The 17,366-nt window shown below is 42.4% G+C and overlaps 1 protein-coding gene across 1 annotated transcript in view; it reads left to right on the plus strand.

The window, feature by feature from the left end:
* Positions 1–17,366, plus strand: part of POP1 (POP1 homolog, ribonuclease P/MRP subunit) — a 40,401-nt gene that overhangs the window by 13,788 nt on the left and 9,247 nt on the right. The window contains exons 7-12 of the mRNA XM_082259355.1: positions 620–807; positions 2,168–2,421; positions 9,598–9,691; positions 10,211–10,313; positions 12,297–12,416; positions 16,374–16,492. Coding sequence (XP_082115481.1) covers positions 620–807; positions 2,168–2,421; positions 9,598–9,691; positions 10,211–10,313; positions 12,297–12,416; positions 16,374–16,492 — 878 coding nt within the window. The remainder of the gene's footprint in view (positions 1–619; positions 808–2,167; positions 2,422–9,597; positions 9,692–10,210; positions 10,314–12,296; positions 12,417–16,373; positions 16,493–17,366) is intronic.

The following is a 17,366-nucleotide window of genomic DNA, read 5'->3' on the forward strand; positions in this document are numbered from 1 at the left end:
TGACAACTTGATGCCAGATACCACAGCATACCTTCAGGGGTCTAGTAGAGTTCATGCCTCAACTGGTCAGGGCTGTTTTGGCAGGGGACCTTCTCAATATTAGATGGATGGTCCTAAAGTTATGGCTGATTGGTGTGTAGTATGACATGTCATTTAATTTCTTCCCTCACCCTTTGTTTGTAAATGTAATTGGGGATTAGCACTAAGCAGATGCATTTTTATTAACATTGTATGTACACTGGAAGCAACCTTCATTGTGCTCTTTATCTTTTTGGCTCCTCTTTACATATATCAGAGCCTGCCAGGATAGACATAAGGCAGCCTTCCTCACTGATTTGGTTTGGGAGGTGTGGGCTCCAAGCCTATTGTTCATCCTTCACTGCTTGTATGTGAAATGTGAATGTGCTGATTCTTTCTAGATCTCCCTGTTGTAACTAACATGTATTTATTCCCCTTTGTCTGTTCTTTGGTTTGCCATTCTGTAGATGGGAAGAGGGTGCAGAGATTTCTACAGTTGGGTACACATTGTAATAGAAGAGAACCTACATCTCTCCAGAATAGACCCGGTGATCGTTTGGTAGCAGTTATATTGTAGTGTTCTGTTTTCTGTTTGTTCCAGGCCCAACTTTTGCTGCTGTGCCTTGCCTGTCTGGTAGGAGGCAGGGCTCTCTGGTTCTATACAAAGCTGATAAATACCCTGATGAAGCTTTGGGACCTGTTGACTTCATCTGGAAGCCCAAATCTATCCCAGAGTCATCATGTGAGATAAGGCAGCTGTGGATATGGATGCATCCTGCTCTGAAACCGGTAACTATTTCAAGTTTTTATAATTAAAGTAAAAATCCCTTTTGGAGAAAATTGTTTTTTTTCTCCTGCATTTATTCTCTTAGAAACGAGGGCACAGACATAAACACTGCACAGAATTTCTAACCATGACACATTACTAAAAGGTGTCATATTTTTTTTTTTTTTTTTACTTAAAGGATAAGTTCAACATTCATGTTACTGTTGCAGCAGCCCCCGCGATCACCCTTTGTGACAGTGAGTGGGTAATCTCGCTGGCTGTGGAGGAAGCTGGGGCCACATATGCCAGTACTTCCTCTGTAGCGCCAGCTCCTATCCAAGGCGGAGTGATACCTAGTGCACTTTGCCTGGAACCTTTCTTAGTATCCTGGAGAGTGATGCCAGCAGAAGCTGGAAGAGGAAAAGGTCAGTTTTTTAAACACTTGCACTTACACTTTGCACTTACAAAAAAGGTGTCATTAATTGGCTTTCACACTGATCCGCGGGTGCATCTGCTGTTGTCCTGCGGGTTAGCTGCACTAAGCCATAGACTTCTACTATATCCTGTGGGTTTGGTGCGCTTTCTGAAAGCACACCAAAACTCCTGAATGCAGGAGTTTTGGTGCACTTTCAGAAAGAGCACCACACCAGCAAGATCTAATAGCTGCATTTTGACAGATTTCTAACCCAGTAAAAGGTCCAGGTGCACTGCACTAGACACTTGGTGCGGATAAACCACAGTACATCAGTGTGAAAGCAGCATTTTGGGGGCTCAGTACAGTAAGGGTTATTGTCTTGGGGACTGGAAAAACCCTATAGTTCATTGTGGCCCGGTTACCAAATCACTTAAAGGATAAGTTCACTTTTTTCAAAAAATTTTTTTTGAAGCCTGTAAAGCATTACACCAGCGATCAGCAGATCGCTAGTGCCATGCAGATCTGGCAGTGTATCCATGTGCCCGTACATCCCGTACAGGCAAGCGGGTACATTCGGACAGGAAGAGAGAATGAACTACCACAGTGCTCCACAGCGCCGTGGTAGTTCATTGAAAACAAAAGCAGACAGCCGCAAAGGCTGAAGGACCTTGTAGTTTTCCATTTACAGTACACTGAATGAGTGATGCAGCCAGGAGGGCGGATTGCTGTTGACCACATTTTTTATTTATTTTTATTGTGACAGCTAGCCGGGGGGGGGGGGGGGGGGGGGGTGGTGGGAGAGATTCTCCCCCTGCTAGCTCTCAGATCGGGAGGTGCGGGGGCTGGTCCTTTCATAATGTTACACCCTAAAAATGGGTGTAACATGTTATGAAAGGTGAACTTATCCTTGCTCTTCAAAAGGTAGAACACCCCTGTCTTACAGTAAGTAATTACATGCTTTTTTTCAGGACGTATTGAAGGAACTGAGACTTGTGTTTGTTTGTGAGGACAGGCCAGATAATGCTGTGTACACTCCAGCCCTGCCAGCTGATCCTCCCCAGGAGGAGAAACCAGCAACTGTGAAAAAAGCAGGCAAGAAGAGGAAGATGCAGGATAAAGAAGGGGAGAAAGCCGTGCCGGTAAAAAAGATAATTGGTGATGGCACAAGAGACTGTCCTGACCCATACCAATGGACATCCACCCAAACTTCCATCACAATTCGGTATGTTCACCCCCACATGATTTATGTGACTATTAAGTCTAAGGCCCCTTTCACACATACAGTCCGTTCAGTTAGTCAGTTCAGTCACGTCAAAATGTATCAGTTTTTCATCCGTTTTTTTTCATATCCACTACCAATGCAAAAGCGGATGAAAAAACGGACCGTTTTGTTTGTTTACATCCATTTTTCATCCGATCCGTTTTTTTTTTTTTTGACGGATGAAAAATAGGGCATTCATCCGTTCCAAAAAAATGGATATTTACGGAAGCGGATAAAAACAGATGTTAACAGATGATTATCCATTGTCATCCGTTTTTATATAGAGATGCATTGATGTCTGTTTTTCATCCATCAACGGATGGATGAAAAATGGACAAACGGACCGTATGCGTGAAAGGGGCCTTATTCACTCGGACACTTAGACAGTAGTCCATGAATGGGCCAGGTCTTTACGTGGCTGAAGACACCAGGTGCTGCATGCAGGCAGCCCATTGATGTCTACAGGAATGCAGCAGCTGCACCCACACAGCTTTCAAATTGGGAGGAGCAACAGTGCCTGTGCATCCATTGTGTTCCCATAGACAATGACCTGCCTGCATTCAGCACCTGGTGCCTCCAGACGCTTACAGACTTGGCCCATTCATGGGCTATGGGTGTAAGTGCCCATGCAAATGAAGCCTTAGGCATCATTCAGGTTTGGTTGTGTGATGTGTCCTTCCCTATAGGATTACAAAATAAAATATTCCCACTAGAAACTAGGGGTGCACCAATCCGACTTTTCTAGTACCGATACATGGCATTGTGTATCTGCCGATAACCGATACCAATACCGATCCAGAACTACACACATGCACAATATGCATGCGACTGCAGTACAGAGCAAAGCCACTGCTTCATGTGCATGGCTCCTCCATTCACAGGCGGAGTGCATCTGATATCACTCCGCCTGTGAGACGGACCTATACAGGAAGTAGCGGCTCTGTGCAAGTAAGGGACGGCTGAGCTGGGACTCAGCAAAACCAAATCGGCCCGTGGATCGGTTAATTTTACAGATTCCCTGATCCAGCTATTTTGGCAGTATCAGCGCCGATATCCGATCCTAATATTGGATCGGTGCATCCCTACTAGAAACTCACGAATAAGAATGCATGAATAGACCACACATAAGACAAATTGATATATCAAAACATTTTTTTTTTTTTTAGTTTTGCCTAAATGTTTATGTAGACTTGTCCAACTTGTAAATGACTTGGCAGATGGCTTTATAGCCTCCAGATCTTCAATTCACCCAATATCTCGCAGACTACTAAGTACCAGGCAGTGTTTTTAATTCCCCTGCGGCAGAGAGGCCCTGTGAGCTTCTACAGAAGAGGCTGCAATAAAAATGGGTTACCTGACCCCCCCCCCCCCATAGGGCTAAGCGAAGGGGTTTCAAGAGCATATCCAGCCAAAACTTTCCTTTTAGTTTTCTTGATGGAATTAATTTTTTTTTATTTAATATGTTTTTATTGAAAGAGAAATTACAATACAAAACCTAAGCAATAAACAAGGCTTAAAAAACATATTGAGGAACAGTCAGCCTTAGAAGAATATGGCTGTTGCAACATCGTTCGGCGTGAAAAAGCTATTGGCAAACTGAAATAAATCATCAGATCATGTGAACAATACCAATATAGAGCAACGAGGTATTCCTCATATGGAAATCATAAAAGAATAAAGAGAGGAGTAAAGACAGAAAGGGCTAGAGAGGAAAACGAGAAACATAGCGGGCAAGGAGAGGAAGGAGTAGAATAAAGAAAAAAGAGTAAGTAAAAATAGAAAGTGTGCAGGCTACGGGTGTTAAAAAAAAAAAAAAATATATATATATATATATATATATATATATATATATATATATATATAGCAGGCATTGAGAAGAGGAGCAAGGGATCTCCTCATATTGTAAAGCGCTGCGCAAACTGTCGGCGCTATGTAAATCCTGTATAATAATAATAATAAAAGAAAATAGAGAACATCACTCATGTAACACGGGGCAGGTAGTAATGGTATTCCAGCAGGAAACAATGTAAGCACTAAACATTATATATAATGGCACAATCGAGAAGTGGTACCTTAGATTAAGACTCATCTGATTGGGGGGACCCAGAGGGGTTTGAGGAGCAGATAGATGAGTATGTAGGGGTAGTTTTAAACATGGTCCACAGGGACCAATTTGCCCAAAACGAATCCAGCTTGTCACGAGATATATGAGAAAGCTCTTCAAAATAACAAACTTCATCAATTTTCCGTAGCCATTGATCAACAGGATGGATAGTCGAGCTACCCCAGAAAACTGGAATGAGAGCTTTGGCTGAGTTCAATAGGTGTGGCATGAGTGAACGTTTATAGCGCGATATCGGTTTGGTGGTACAATATAGTAAAACAGTCCAAGGATCCAAAGAAAGAGCCTCCCCTGTGATATCTTGTATAATGCGAAGTACTTCTGCCCAAAATGACTTGATTTAAAGGGCAGTACCACCATATGTGAGCATGAGATGCAGTGTCTCCACAACCCCTCCAACATAACGGGGGGCTAGAGGGAGATATAGCATTCAACCTCAACGGGGTGTAATACCACCTAGACAGTAACTTATAGTTGTATTCCGCCACTTTGGTAGAAATAGATGAGATATGTGCCAGGGCGAGAATTTTATCTTTTTGGGCATCTGATATTTGGGAACCAAGATCCAATTCCCATTTGTGGAGGAAGGCTGGATATGATTGTTTTTTTAGATCGATGAGCATTCTATAAAATTGGGAAATAGTGTGTAGAGGAGGTTGTTGAGGTTTAAAAAAGAGCTCGACAGGGTTTAAATCCGAAAGATCTCTTAAAGGGTGAGGAAGAGTATGAAGGAAAGCGAGTAGTTGATGATATCTCCAGCTATCCATAGCAGTAGGGGGTTTTGCTCCAAGGATCAAGTTCAGGGGTTTTGGTGCATTCGATCGAACAACTTGGTGCAAAATGAGAGGATCTTTAGGTGACCATGCATGGAACCCAGCGTCCATGGAGCCCGGGACAAAATAATTGTGGCGCAAAAGGGGCATGAGGGGGGAGTTAAACTCCCAAGAGTGTTTCTTGTGAAGCGAGTTCCAGATCGCCAAGGTGGAAGTAGTCAAGGGTGAGGAAAGTGTAGAAAGGGCTCTAGTCTTACGAGGGATACAGGGGACCACTGCAAGATCAACATTACTCAAATCATTTTCAAGTTGTAATCACAATTTCGTTTTGAGTGAGTATTTCCAGTTGATCACCCGAGACAGGGAGATCGCGTGAAAATACTCCCTCACATTAGGGAGTGCAAGCCCCCCAGAACGTTTAGAGCGGTAAAGGGTCGCCCTGGCTATCCTGGGTCGCCTGCCCTGCCATACATAGGTAGAAATCAAGGATTGTAAAAGGGAAAAGAATCCTATAGGCACACTCAGCGGCAGCATTTGGCAAATATAAAGAAAACGGGGGAGAATATTAATTTTAACTCTGTTGACTCTGCCCAGCCAGGAGTGAGAAGGGAAGGTCCATTTACGTAGATCATATTTAACCGTGTTTAATAGAGGAATATAATTGTGACGAAAAAGAGATTGCAATTGAGGAGTAAGGAAAATACCCAAATATTTCAGTTTATCAGAGCACCAGCGAAAAGGAAAATGTGGGAGCAGAAAATCCACTAACTGGCGGGGCATATTGATGTTAAGGATTTCAGATTTTGACAAATTAATTTTGAAGTTAGAGAGTTGGCGAAATTCAATGAAAGCCTTCATAAGGTTAGGGAGGGAAATCCGAGGCTGCTGAATAAAGAACAAAATGTTGTCTGCGTATGCAGCATAGTTATGCGTCCTGGGGCCTACAGTCATGCCATGGATGTCTTTGGATTGTCTAATCGTAGCGAGAAAAGGTTCAAGAGAAATAGCAAACAGCAGAGGGGGCAAAGGGCACCCCTGCCGAGTACCATTGCCTAGCGCAAAGGGATTAATTAAATTCTCTGTCAAAGTTTTACTGCTATTCACAGCTCCATTAGAGACATGTTCCCTCATTTTCTGTTTGTGACGATCATTTTACCAAAGAGAAAGCGAGCAGAAATGTGAAAAGCGTTGGCTGGATTTATGGTCTATGGCCGTCTTTGTGCATGTGCAGTATCACACTGGGTCATGCTGCAATGTAAATGTTCTAAGAACCAGATGAAGCTGCAACCAAGTAAAATCCCAGTTTTAGATCTGCCAGTTTCTGATAGTCGGAAGGGACATTGACCAGAAGCCCCAGTCCAACAGCAGTTTCCTCCCAAACTTTAACCTCTTCACTGCAAGGGCCAGACGTCCTACAGACATGGCAGCAGGGATTGCACACACAATCCAATTGCTGCAGCCACTGGGGTTGTGTGTAAAACCCAGGCAGACACCTGACTGACAGGTGGATGCATTCGGGCGGCTGTACTGCTGCCTGATCGCCTCCATACACCACTGGTACAAGCGCCCACACCCCTGCCATGAATTCCATGCTCCGCTTGCCCACCTGTAGGCTCGGGACCAACATGGTGGGTGAAGGGAGAAGAGCGGACACATGTCCACTCTCCTCCCCTTCTTGCTGTCACCCGGAAAGCGACGAGAATGATGTCCCTTCCGGGTCGACCTCCCAGTGTCCCTGGCTAGCATAGCTGGGAAGGGATGTATTGCAGTGCAATCTGCTCTGCACTTCATTCAGTGGAGCTCAAAGGAGACATGCAGGGTCTTCGTCCCATTAAAGAGAACCTGTCCCCTAAGAATAAAAGGTGGAAGCGCAAATAAAAATTTGAGGCCTCCCATCCCACATATACGCATAAAGGAATGTAAACGCCCACATCGAGGGTGCCTATGATTGCGACACGTTACTTATCGCCATGCATGCCGGAGTGAAAGAGCTAATTTTAGGTACAAGATCTCCGTAACCCTTAACAGATGACCTATAGGGGGCTTTTGAGAAGCGTCCCTTATGGAAAATATAGGGTACTAAGGTTTGCTACCATTTCACGAGCGCACGCAAATTTAAGGTTTGGTAGTTTATTGCGTTTTGTTTGCCCTAAAATTCATAGGTAAAAAGGCGCTGGTAATCTTAATATATCACGTGTTATAAAAATTAATAGGTGATTTAAAGTGTAATATATGTGATTAAAAATTGCTACAAATATATATATGATCTACTATTGGTGCAATTAGCAAAGAAAAGTGCATACCAGTGCAATTTCAATTCAGAAGTGTTTGTGCTTCTCAAAGTAAATTAATCCACAAAGGTGTGGATCAGTGAACCAATAAATAGATATATAAAGAATTCCATACAAAAATCACATAAGAATATATAAAAATATAAATATATAAATGTGCTCCAAGTAGTGTTTAAAAGTCCAGGCAATAGCATGCAATCAAAATTGTGCTTGGTGGATTCTTATTAATCCCTTCACAGTGCTCCAGGTGCTGGGATGTGACAACCGTCAATTAAGAAGTGCTTGTGCTTCTCAAAGTAAATTAATCCACAAAGGTGTGGATCAGTGAACCAATAAATAAATATATAAAGAATTCCATACAAAAATCACATAAGGATATATAAAAAAAAAAAATCACATAAGAATATATAAAAAAGTATAAATATATAAATGTGCTCCAAGTAGTGTTTAAAAGTCCAAGCAATAGCATGCAATCAAAATTGTGCTTGGTGAATTCTTATTAATCCATTCACAGTGCTCCAGGTGCTGGGATGTGACAACCGTGGCCTCTTACCAGCTAGCAGCATGTCACAAGGACCCCCAACGCCTGTGATCCCTTTATTGGGTGGATCAGACCTCTCCTCGATTGCTTGGATCTCTGGCTCCTATATTACTCGAGTTGGACCATGTAGTCCCCCCATACACATAAAGATATAGAAGAACAAATAGCCTCCAATAGTGAAATACTGTTTTATTCCCCAAAAAACATACACTATAAGGTGACAATTAGCCTCTTACTATTTGTTGTGCCCTCCTGGCACTGGGCAATTCGGCAGTACAAAATCGTTTTTTTGGGTCTTAGGAAGATATTCTCCGGGGATCTGCAGCACCCTGTATCTCCTTTCCCCCTTTCTTTGTATTGCGGCGGTGGATGTGTATCCCAGCCTCTGTTCCGAATGCCTCTGTGTGTTACTTCCGGGTTAGCATTGACCACAATGCATTTCGCTTAACGAGCGTCCTCAGGCAGGATTTTGATTGCATGCTATTGCCTGGACTTTTAAACACTACTTGGAGCACATTTATATATTTATATTTTTATATATTCTTATGTGATTTTTGTATGGAATTCTTTATATATTTATTTATTGGTTCACTGATCCACACCTTTGTGGATTAATTTACTTTGAGAAGCACAAACACCTCTGAATTGAAATTGCACTGGTATGCACTTTTCTTTGCTAATTGCACCAATAGTAGATCATATATATATTTGTAGCAATTTTTAATCACATATATTACACTTTAAATCACCTATTAATTTTTATAACACGTGATATATTAAGATTTACCAGCGCCTTTTTACCTATGATATATACCTATTTATTGTTTTATTACAATTAAAAGGGCAGCAGGTTCAACAATCTTCTATTTAAAGGGCCAGGCGCCTTCTCTTTTCTTTTTATTGCCCTAAAATTCACTTTAGAGTTTTTTTTTGTTTTTTTTTAACTGACATTTTGTTTCCTAGACCTTTTGCGGTATTATCAAGTGACATAGCAAATTCGAACTGTCACAATTTTATTCTCTAGGGTGTCTCCTTGCAGAAAGTATACAAAAAATGTTTTGGGTGTTTTATGGAATCTTTAGACTTAAAATTATTTTTTTTTTTACGTGCAAAAAACGACTGGCAGCGAATAAGCCTTACTGATGTATTTGTAATAACAGGAAATGGAATTCTGTTTGGTAATTTCTGTGGAATTGTTTGTTTTTTTTTTTTTGTTTTTTTTATACTGCAAAAAGTCCAATGAAGTTGCCAAACTTGGCGCTGAATTTCATAATTGTTTCAATATCCAGTTGAAATGAATAGTTTTTTTTAACTTTGTGTTTAATTCTTATGCTGAATTGAATTGTAATGACGCTTGAGTTTTTACAATGTTCTGTTTGCCTTTTTATGTATTTTTTTTTTTTTCCGTAGGGACTTGACTATGGAGATAGTGCGGTATCGCCTTGTTGGCCCCCTTTCTAACTGTGTACTCAATGATGCTCTGCACCCAGCCCCCGTCCACAAAGTAAGCCTTTACTATAATATGCTGTTGGCTACCATCTATGGCTTTATGTTGACTGGGTGTCTAAACGCCGCTTTTAAGGGTGTTTTTTCTCCTTTTTTTTTTTTTTTTTTTCTTCCTCTAAATGCCCCTCAATTGTTAGCCAATGTATCCATGCACACATAGGCATTTACAGATGTTTAGCGGCAGAGGAAAAAACCCACTCACTTGCGCGTTTGGAAGAGGATAGCCTTTTGGCAGAAAAAACACTAAATACACTTTTAGGAGCGGTAATGCTTTCTAATGAGCAGAATAAATGGTTATTCTGGGCAGTAGAACGCCTTAACACCAAATGCACGATTTGTGGGTAAATGCACATGCTAAACAAGGCCTTTTTCCTCCCTTGGAGCAAAGACTTCCAGGTGAGGGGGAAAAAAATATATATATTTTGTGTGCATGAGGCCTTCTACTTTAGTTTGTTGCTTCCATAGACACTTTTGGGCAGGTTATGTAGTTTTAAAATGTCTTTATTTTTATCCACAGAAAACTGAAGATCATGGACCCCACAGCTGGTGGGAAGGTTACTGTCAGAATTCAGGAAATCTCCTTCATGACCAGCAGAGCTCCCTCTTCCATTTACTGCAAGGTACACCCTGGGTGCTTGGGGTTCTTTGTTCTCATTTATTTCTCTGACAGATCATTGGAGGAAATAGCTGATTTCTGGATAATGGACACAAGCAATAAATGCAAGGGAGCATGTTGCTTATTGTGGGCTAAAGTTCTTTGCACCAGAAGTTTAGCAAAGTGTTGTAGGAGCGTGATAGTTCCCTCCTGCATCAAGTCTATCCTCTTTCCATTTAGGTGTTTGAGTCTTTCTATTTGACAATGTCATATCAGGCCCCATAATGAAAACTTATTGGTTCTCTAAAATCCCCACAAATCACAACAAACTCTAAAGTCAGGTTTTGGCTCCTGTTCACACTTAATGGGACTATGAAATCGTGCTATTTCACTGCCTGTTTCCTGCTGCAAATGCGCAAGTCTGTGCCTTGTGTATGGTCCCGTAGTCTTCTCTGACCTGTGATGTGTCCCAGAAGACTGCGGGGGTAGTAGGGGGGCTAAACTTAAGGTTCAGTTCACCGCTGCGATCTGAGCTGAAAGTAGGAGCGGGTACCTGTCAACACCCCCCCCCCCCCAATGGAAGGTGCAAACAAGCAGCGCTTGCCTTTTGGGTGGACCTCCTCTTTAGGTATTTTCAGTTGCTTAATAAAGTCAATGAGATCAGAACTCTTGATCTGCAAACTTTGGAGTCTGAAGATATTTAATGTCGGTATCCTAATGACATACTGTCGGCACAGGTTTGTCAGAGGGACACGGCCATCTGTTAAAGTCCCCATTGTTTTATTCTGCTGTTCTGCAGCTGACTGCCCAGTAGTTGTCAAACTCCTTTGAGCTGCCTTTTATAGGTTAAGTGGTTCCACATGTCTACTGGTCTGATCGATTGGTTCCTTTTCTCCATCAATGCCCATTTTAAGGTGAACACATATTTTTTTGGTCCATTCTACTAATGTCTGGTGACCTATAGAGCTTGCCAAGGGAAATATTTTAAAATTTTAAAGTGCATTATTTTTTACACCGCAATAAAAACTAGACAGAGTAGTCATTCCCTATTCTATCCAAAGCTTTTTAAAAACAAAAACCAAAACCTGCACGTGCATAAAAAATGCTGAACGCTTAAAGCGGAGTTTCACCCTAAAATTGAACATCGGTCCATCTTCTTGCTCCGGGTCACCTGAAAAACAAATGGATAATCGCAATTTTTGTTTTTTCACTTGCCTTGTTTTAGAAGAAAATATACTTTCCTTACTTCCTCTTCCTCCCTCTGCGGCCACGGCCGCCGCCGTCACTTCCTGGCTTGCAATGATTCCTGGGAGCTGAACGTCATGGCTCCCAGGAATCAATGCGCCTGCACCGGCCCAGATGTCAGTTCCAGTGCGGGCGCGTCATACCTTGCTAAACAGCTTCTAGGCATGCCCAGAAGCTGTGCAGGGATGACGCTGCAGCCCCGAAAGTGACGGCGGGGCCGGTGCAGTGCATCCTGGGACGGAAGAGGACGCAGAAGAGGATCGCGCTGGCTTCAAGCTGCCCACACCTGAGATGGCAGCGCTGGACAAGACATTTTCAAGGTAAGTATTTCTTATAAAAGGTAAGTGCAACCTGGGACAGTTCAGTGGCTAGCCATTGTGGAATGCACTAGCCCTGACTGTCCCGGGGGTATTTTTATGTATTTTTTTTGTTTTAGGTGGAACTCTGCTTTAAAGTGGAACTGCCGGCAATCGGCATGTATGGTAAACGGTTTTAACTGCTAAAGTATTTTGTAGTTCTGTTTAGTTAGCCTAGTGATCCCCACTCCTCTGCCAGGTTCTGCCCCCCTAAAGACTATTCTGTATTTGGGCATACAGTTATATCTTTAGAAGGCAGTGCTTGTTTTGGCAGAGGGATACGATCATAAAGGGCACACTTCAGATACCCTAGTTTAATAACTTTTTTTTTTTTTTGAGGAATTGTACTTGAACAGGATATGTTATACCTATTCCTATTTCTCTATCTGCATATGGCTTCTTTCCAGGAATAACCTCACCAGCACAGATTCCACCAGGAACCGTTTTGGGTCTCACAGTTGGAGATCCAAGAGTCAATTTACCTAAGAAGAGGACCAAATCTGTGCCAAATCTCCAGCAGTATGAAGGTGAATCCTCTGACTATTGTGTATATACACATAGAATTGTGTACGTGTCTAATGTTTGTGTAGAAGGATCAAGCTAATGCTGGCCTTGTGCTCGTTGGGAGCCTCTGTCTTGCCATACAGATGACCCAGGTTCAAATCCTGGCAAGGCCAACTGGAAAAAGTGTTGTCTGCCCTTCATGTGTATGTTGAACTATTCATCTTGGCCATCTTTGACCATTCGTGATCATCAATGTTTTATATAACGTTCTCTCTTGTACTTTATAGAGAGTAATGACAAGCCATACAGGCAGGGCTTTCATTCCTATTCCTAACAGTGCTAAATTAAAATGACTAGGAATAAGCATTAAGGGAATGAGGTATCAGAGGAGGGAAAAACAGGGTGGATTAGTTACAGAGCAAAATATGTTGGGCCAATGCTGGGATTTAACTTTTTACTAAGAAATATGTCAGCTACAATGGTTACATGCAGGGGTAGGTGACATTTCAGAAGCCGAGATCAACCTGGACAGCATGGAGGAAAGCAAAGTTCTAGGGAGGGCCTTTAAAAACTATCTTGCTGCCAATAAAAAGATGGCAGAAAGAACAGTGTGTCACAGTAGTGTCCTCTGCCCCCCTTCACATCCCCCCCCCCCACACAGTAGTGTCCTATGCCCCCTTCACATCACCCACCCACTGTGTCCTTTGTACCCCCCCCAATGCTATGTCTTCTGGGCTGCATAGCAACCAATCACTGAGGCAGCTCCTGCCCTTAATCCAGCACTAAGCTGCCTTCTGCTCTTCTGCAGCTAACATGAGAGCGATGGAGGCTGGGGGGAGGCTGAACCGTGGTCACGAACCACCTGTCGGACTCCATGTGGGCGATCAACCGCTTGCCAACCTCCATGGTTTTCTCTGGTGACTTTCTTGAGTCACTGAGCCAAAATACAACCAATCAAAACATTCAATCTCCAACCCTGTTCAGGTTGTTAATTGGATGAGCATGACGTTCGGATCTATTCGCATGATGGAGAGGTCAGCATTGGTAGTTTTTTTTTTTTTTTTTTTACCTCTTTCAGATCAGGTTTTTTGAACAGTAATTGAAGAAGGAAAAAAAAAACTTTCAAGGGATATTCGTAAACTTTTGTATTCTTTAAATAGAGCTCAAGTTTAGACTATAGAGGCAGTTGGACTTCACCCTTGGTAACTATGACACTACATACTACTAGACTATATACTGTTAAAGCTTAACTGAACTACAGCTGAGCACCACAAACTGAAAATGCTATTTAATTCATTTTTAATATTCAAAGCAAACTTCCCATCCATTCATGTCTCCAAGCTTTTTGTCAGCCATCTTGAGCAGAGGCAGCTGACTTGTGTACTTCCTAAAATCTATCTTCCCTTAGCTTAGGCATGCAGGCAGGAGGATGTATTATTTAGCTGGGAAAAGTTCTTCTCCTCCCCTCCTCCAGATAAAAGGAAAAGAGCCATCTACAGTATCTTACAAAAGTGAGTACACCCTCACATTTTTGTAAATCTTTTGTTATATCTTTTCATGTGACAACAGTGAAGAAATTACACTTTACTACAATGTAAAGTAGTGAGTGTACAGCTTGTATAACAGTGTAACTTTGCTGTCCCCTCAAAATAACTCAACACAGCAATCAATGTCTAAACCGCTGGCAACAAAAATGAGTACACCTCGATGTAAAAATTGGGCCCAAAGTGTCAATACTTTGTGTGGCCACCATTATTTTCCAGCACTGCCTTAACCCTCTTGTACATGAAGTTCACCAGAGCTTCAAGTTGCCACTGGAGTCCTCTTCCACTCTTCCATGATGACATCACGGAGCTGATGGATGTTAGAGACCTTGCGCTCCTCCACCTTTCGTTTGAGGATGCCCCACAGATGCTCAATAGGGTTTAGGTCTGGAGACATGCTTGGCCAGTCCATCACCTTTACCCTCAGCGTCTTGGAGGTGTGTTTGGGGTCGTTATGTTGGAATACTGCCCTGTGCCCAGTCTCCGAAGGGAGGGAATCATGCTCTGCTTCAGTATGTCACAGTGCATGTTGGTATTCAGGGTTCCCTCAGTGGACTGTAGCTCCCCAGTGCCTGCAGCACTCATACATTCCAAGACCATAACACTCCCACCACCATGCTTGACTGCAGGCAAGACACACTTGTCTTTGTACTCCTCACATGGTTGTCGCCACACACACTTGACACTATCTGAACCAAATCAGTTTATTTTGGTCCCTTTAGACCACAGGACATGGTTTCAGTAATCCATGTCCTTAGTCTGCTTGTCTTCAGCAAACTGTGGGCTTTCTTGTGCATCATCTTTAGGCTTCTTTCTGGGATGACAGCCATGCAGACCAATTTGATGCAGTGTGCGGCGCATGGTCTGAGCACTGACAAGCTCACCCCGCCCCCCCCCTTCAACCTCTGCAGCAATGCTGGGAGCACTCATACGTCTATTTCCCAAAGACAACCTCTGGATATAACGCTGAGCACGTGCACTCAACTTCTTTGGTGGACCATGGCGAGGCCTGTTCCGAGTGGAACCTGTCCTGTTGAACCGCTGTATGGTCTTGGCCACCTGAAGCTCCGTTTCAGGGTCTTGGCATACTTCTTAAAGGCTAGGCCATCTTTATGTAGAGCAACAATTCTTTTTTTCAGATCCTCAGAGAGTTCTTTGTCATGAGGTGCCATGTTAAACTTCCAGTGACCAATATGAGAGACTGAGAGCGATAACACCAAATTGAATACACCTGCTCCCCATTCACACCTGATACCTTGTAACACTAACGAATCACATGACACCAGGGAGGGAAAATGGCTAGTTGGGCCCAATTTGGACATTTTCACTTAGGGGTGTACTCACTTTTGTTGCCAGCAGTTTACATTAATGGCTGTGTGTTGAGTTATTTTGAGGGGACAGCAAATTTACAGTTATACAAGCTATACACTCACTACTTTACATTGTAGCAAAGTGTCATTTCTTCAGTGTCACATGAAAAGATATAATATATTTACAAAAATGTGAGGGGTGTATTCACTTATGTGAGATCCTGTATGAATACTACTGGGAGATATGACAATAGTTTAAAACGGGTAAAAATAAGATACAGCTCTATCTATTCTTGAATGCTAGCAGCATAAGGATTAAAAATGGTTAATGTTGATTAGAAGTGTTTAGTTTCCACTTTAATACACATCTAGTATAACTGTAGACAGAAGTACAGCTGTTCGAGGAGCTAACCAAGCCTGAAATTCATCTGAAGGATCATTTTTACTGCCATGCACCAGCCTTAGACGTTATGCAGCAAGGAAAAAGCACATGGCAGGCTGGACAAAGAAATTTGAATCCAAACTTTGTTCATGTAGACTGTAGAGCAACACAACAGGATCATTTCAATGATGCTCATGCATACTATTTATATTTGTCCTTCCTTTTTACTGTCCGCTGTAAGCTACAGGTTGGCCTGGTCAGAGCTTACACGGGACCAAGGACTTTCTCCCCACCCTCGAAGTGCTAGGGCTTTCCTTTACAAATGAGACTTCATAATCAAAAAATGTTTATCGAGTTTGTTCAAAAGCATTTAACCTACAGTGCTTTGGCTGAAAAGTGGTGATCTTTAGGAACATTCCTTCTGACTATTCAACCAATCCATAGTTTGTCCTATGACCACAGCTGGATCGTCTGGGAGATGTGAGAGCCTCATTAGCATAGTAACTCATTAGGTGTCCTGTGGCATTAACACAATGACCAGCTACTAACATGACTTCTCTGCAGATGTCTGCAGATCTATTTATGCACACTTGCACTAACCTAACAAATGAATTAACAATTCCACATGTACGTTTGAGAATAAAAGATGTTTGTTTCAGGTGTATGTATTTCTTGTTTGTATTCTGGGGACATGCACAGAGTTGTCTGTTGATGGACGGATATGTCTGCTTTCTCTTGACTCAGCAGATGGAGAAAAAGTGAGGTCACTGATGGTAAATGGCGTCCCAGTGGAGTGTTCGCAAAGTCTCATCTGGTCTTCTGATATTCGCTCTCAAGTAACAGACCATAAAATAACAGAACAGGTGAATAACACGCATAAACCTGGTGATTATGTAACTGGTGTACATATAGACTCTGCCTATTTGTCTTCATGCAGACTTTCTTTGTCGCAGTGTGTCTTTGCTGGCTTGATCAATGCTTTCAGCCCAGCAATTGACAGATGGGCAGATCATGAGCAATAATTGAAATTAAGTGGTTAAAGTAACACTGACCAGGCTACAGATATTTTAAATACTTGCATATGCTGAAGTTTAGTGCATGCGTATACCTCCCCTTGTATCCCTTGCCCGATCAACACAAAGAAATTTATGCTTTTTCAGATGCAGTGATGTCATCACTGATCTGTCTGCTGCTGTTTGGTGGGAGAGGCTGGAAGGCTCCAGTTAACATTATAGAACCCTGCCTTGGGTCGTCACTTAAAGACATTTTTTGAAAGATTACATCCTCATCATCCCTTTAGACACACACACTCCCCCATGCTGTCCACTGGGTGCAGCGGACTTAGCTGATTGGTTGTTTGAGCACGCTATTATAAAGGGATGCCAGGATATTTTATATTACGCTTGAGAACCGTGATGAATAAGAAGGAAGCTAATAGCTTTGAGATGGGAGGCCAATGACGGTACAGATCAAGGAGAGGTAACTGATGATGGAAGTGATTTAGATGGGGAAATGAAGGCAGGACCAAGATGGCTGCTGCAGCTACAAAAGGTTCTGTTGTGGATACACAGTTTTGCAGGGAATCGAGTAATTTGATTTAATAAAGGAAAGGACTTGTAAGTGTAGGGGGAAAACGGTAAAGCTGGAGGCCAGCTGTAATCAGTACATGTGCTTTAAAATAGGTCTTAATTGACCTATGTACCTGCAGACAATGTGGAGTTATTCATTAATGTTTAC

The sequence above is a fragment of the Pelophylax lessonae genome, assembly GCF_965119305.1.
Source record: "Pelophylax lessonae genome assembly, chromosome: 5".
Taxonomy (NCBI): domain Eukaryota; kingdom Metazoa; phylum Chordata; class Amphibia; order Anura; family Ranidae; genus Pelophylax; species Pelophylax lessonae.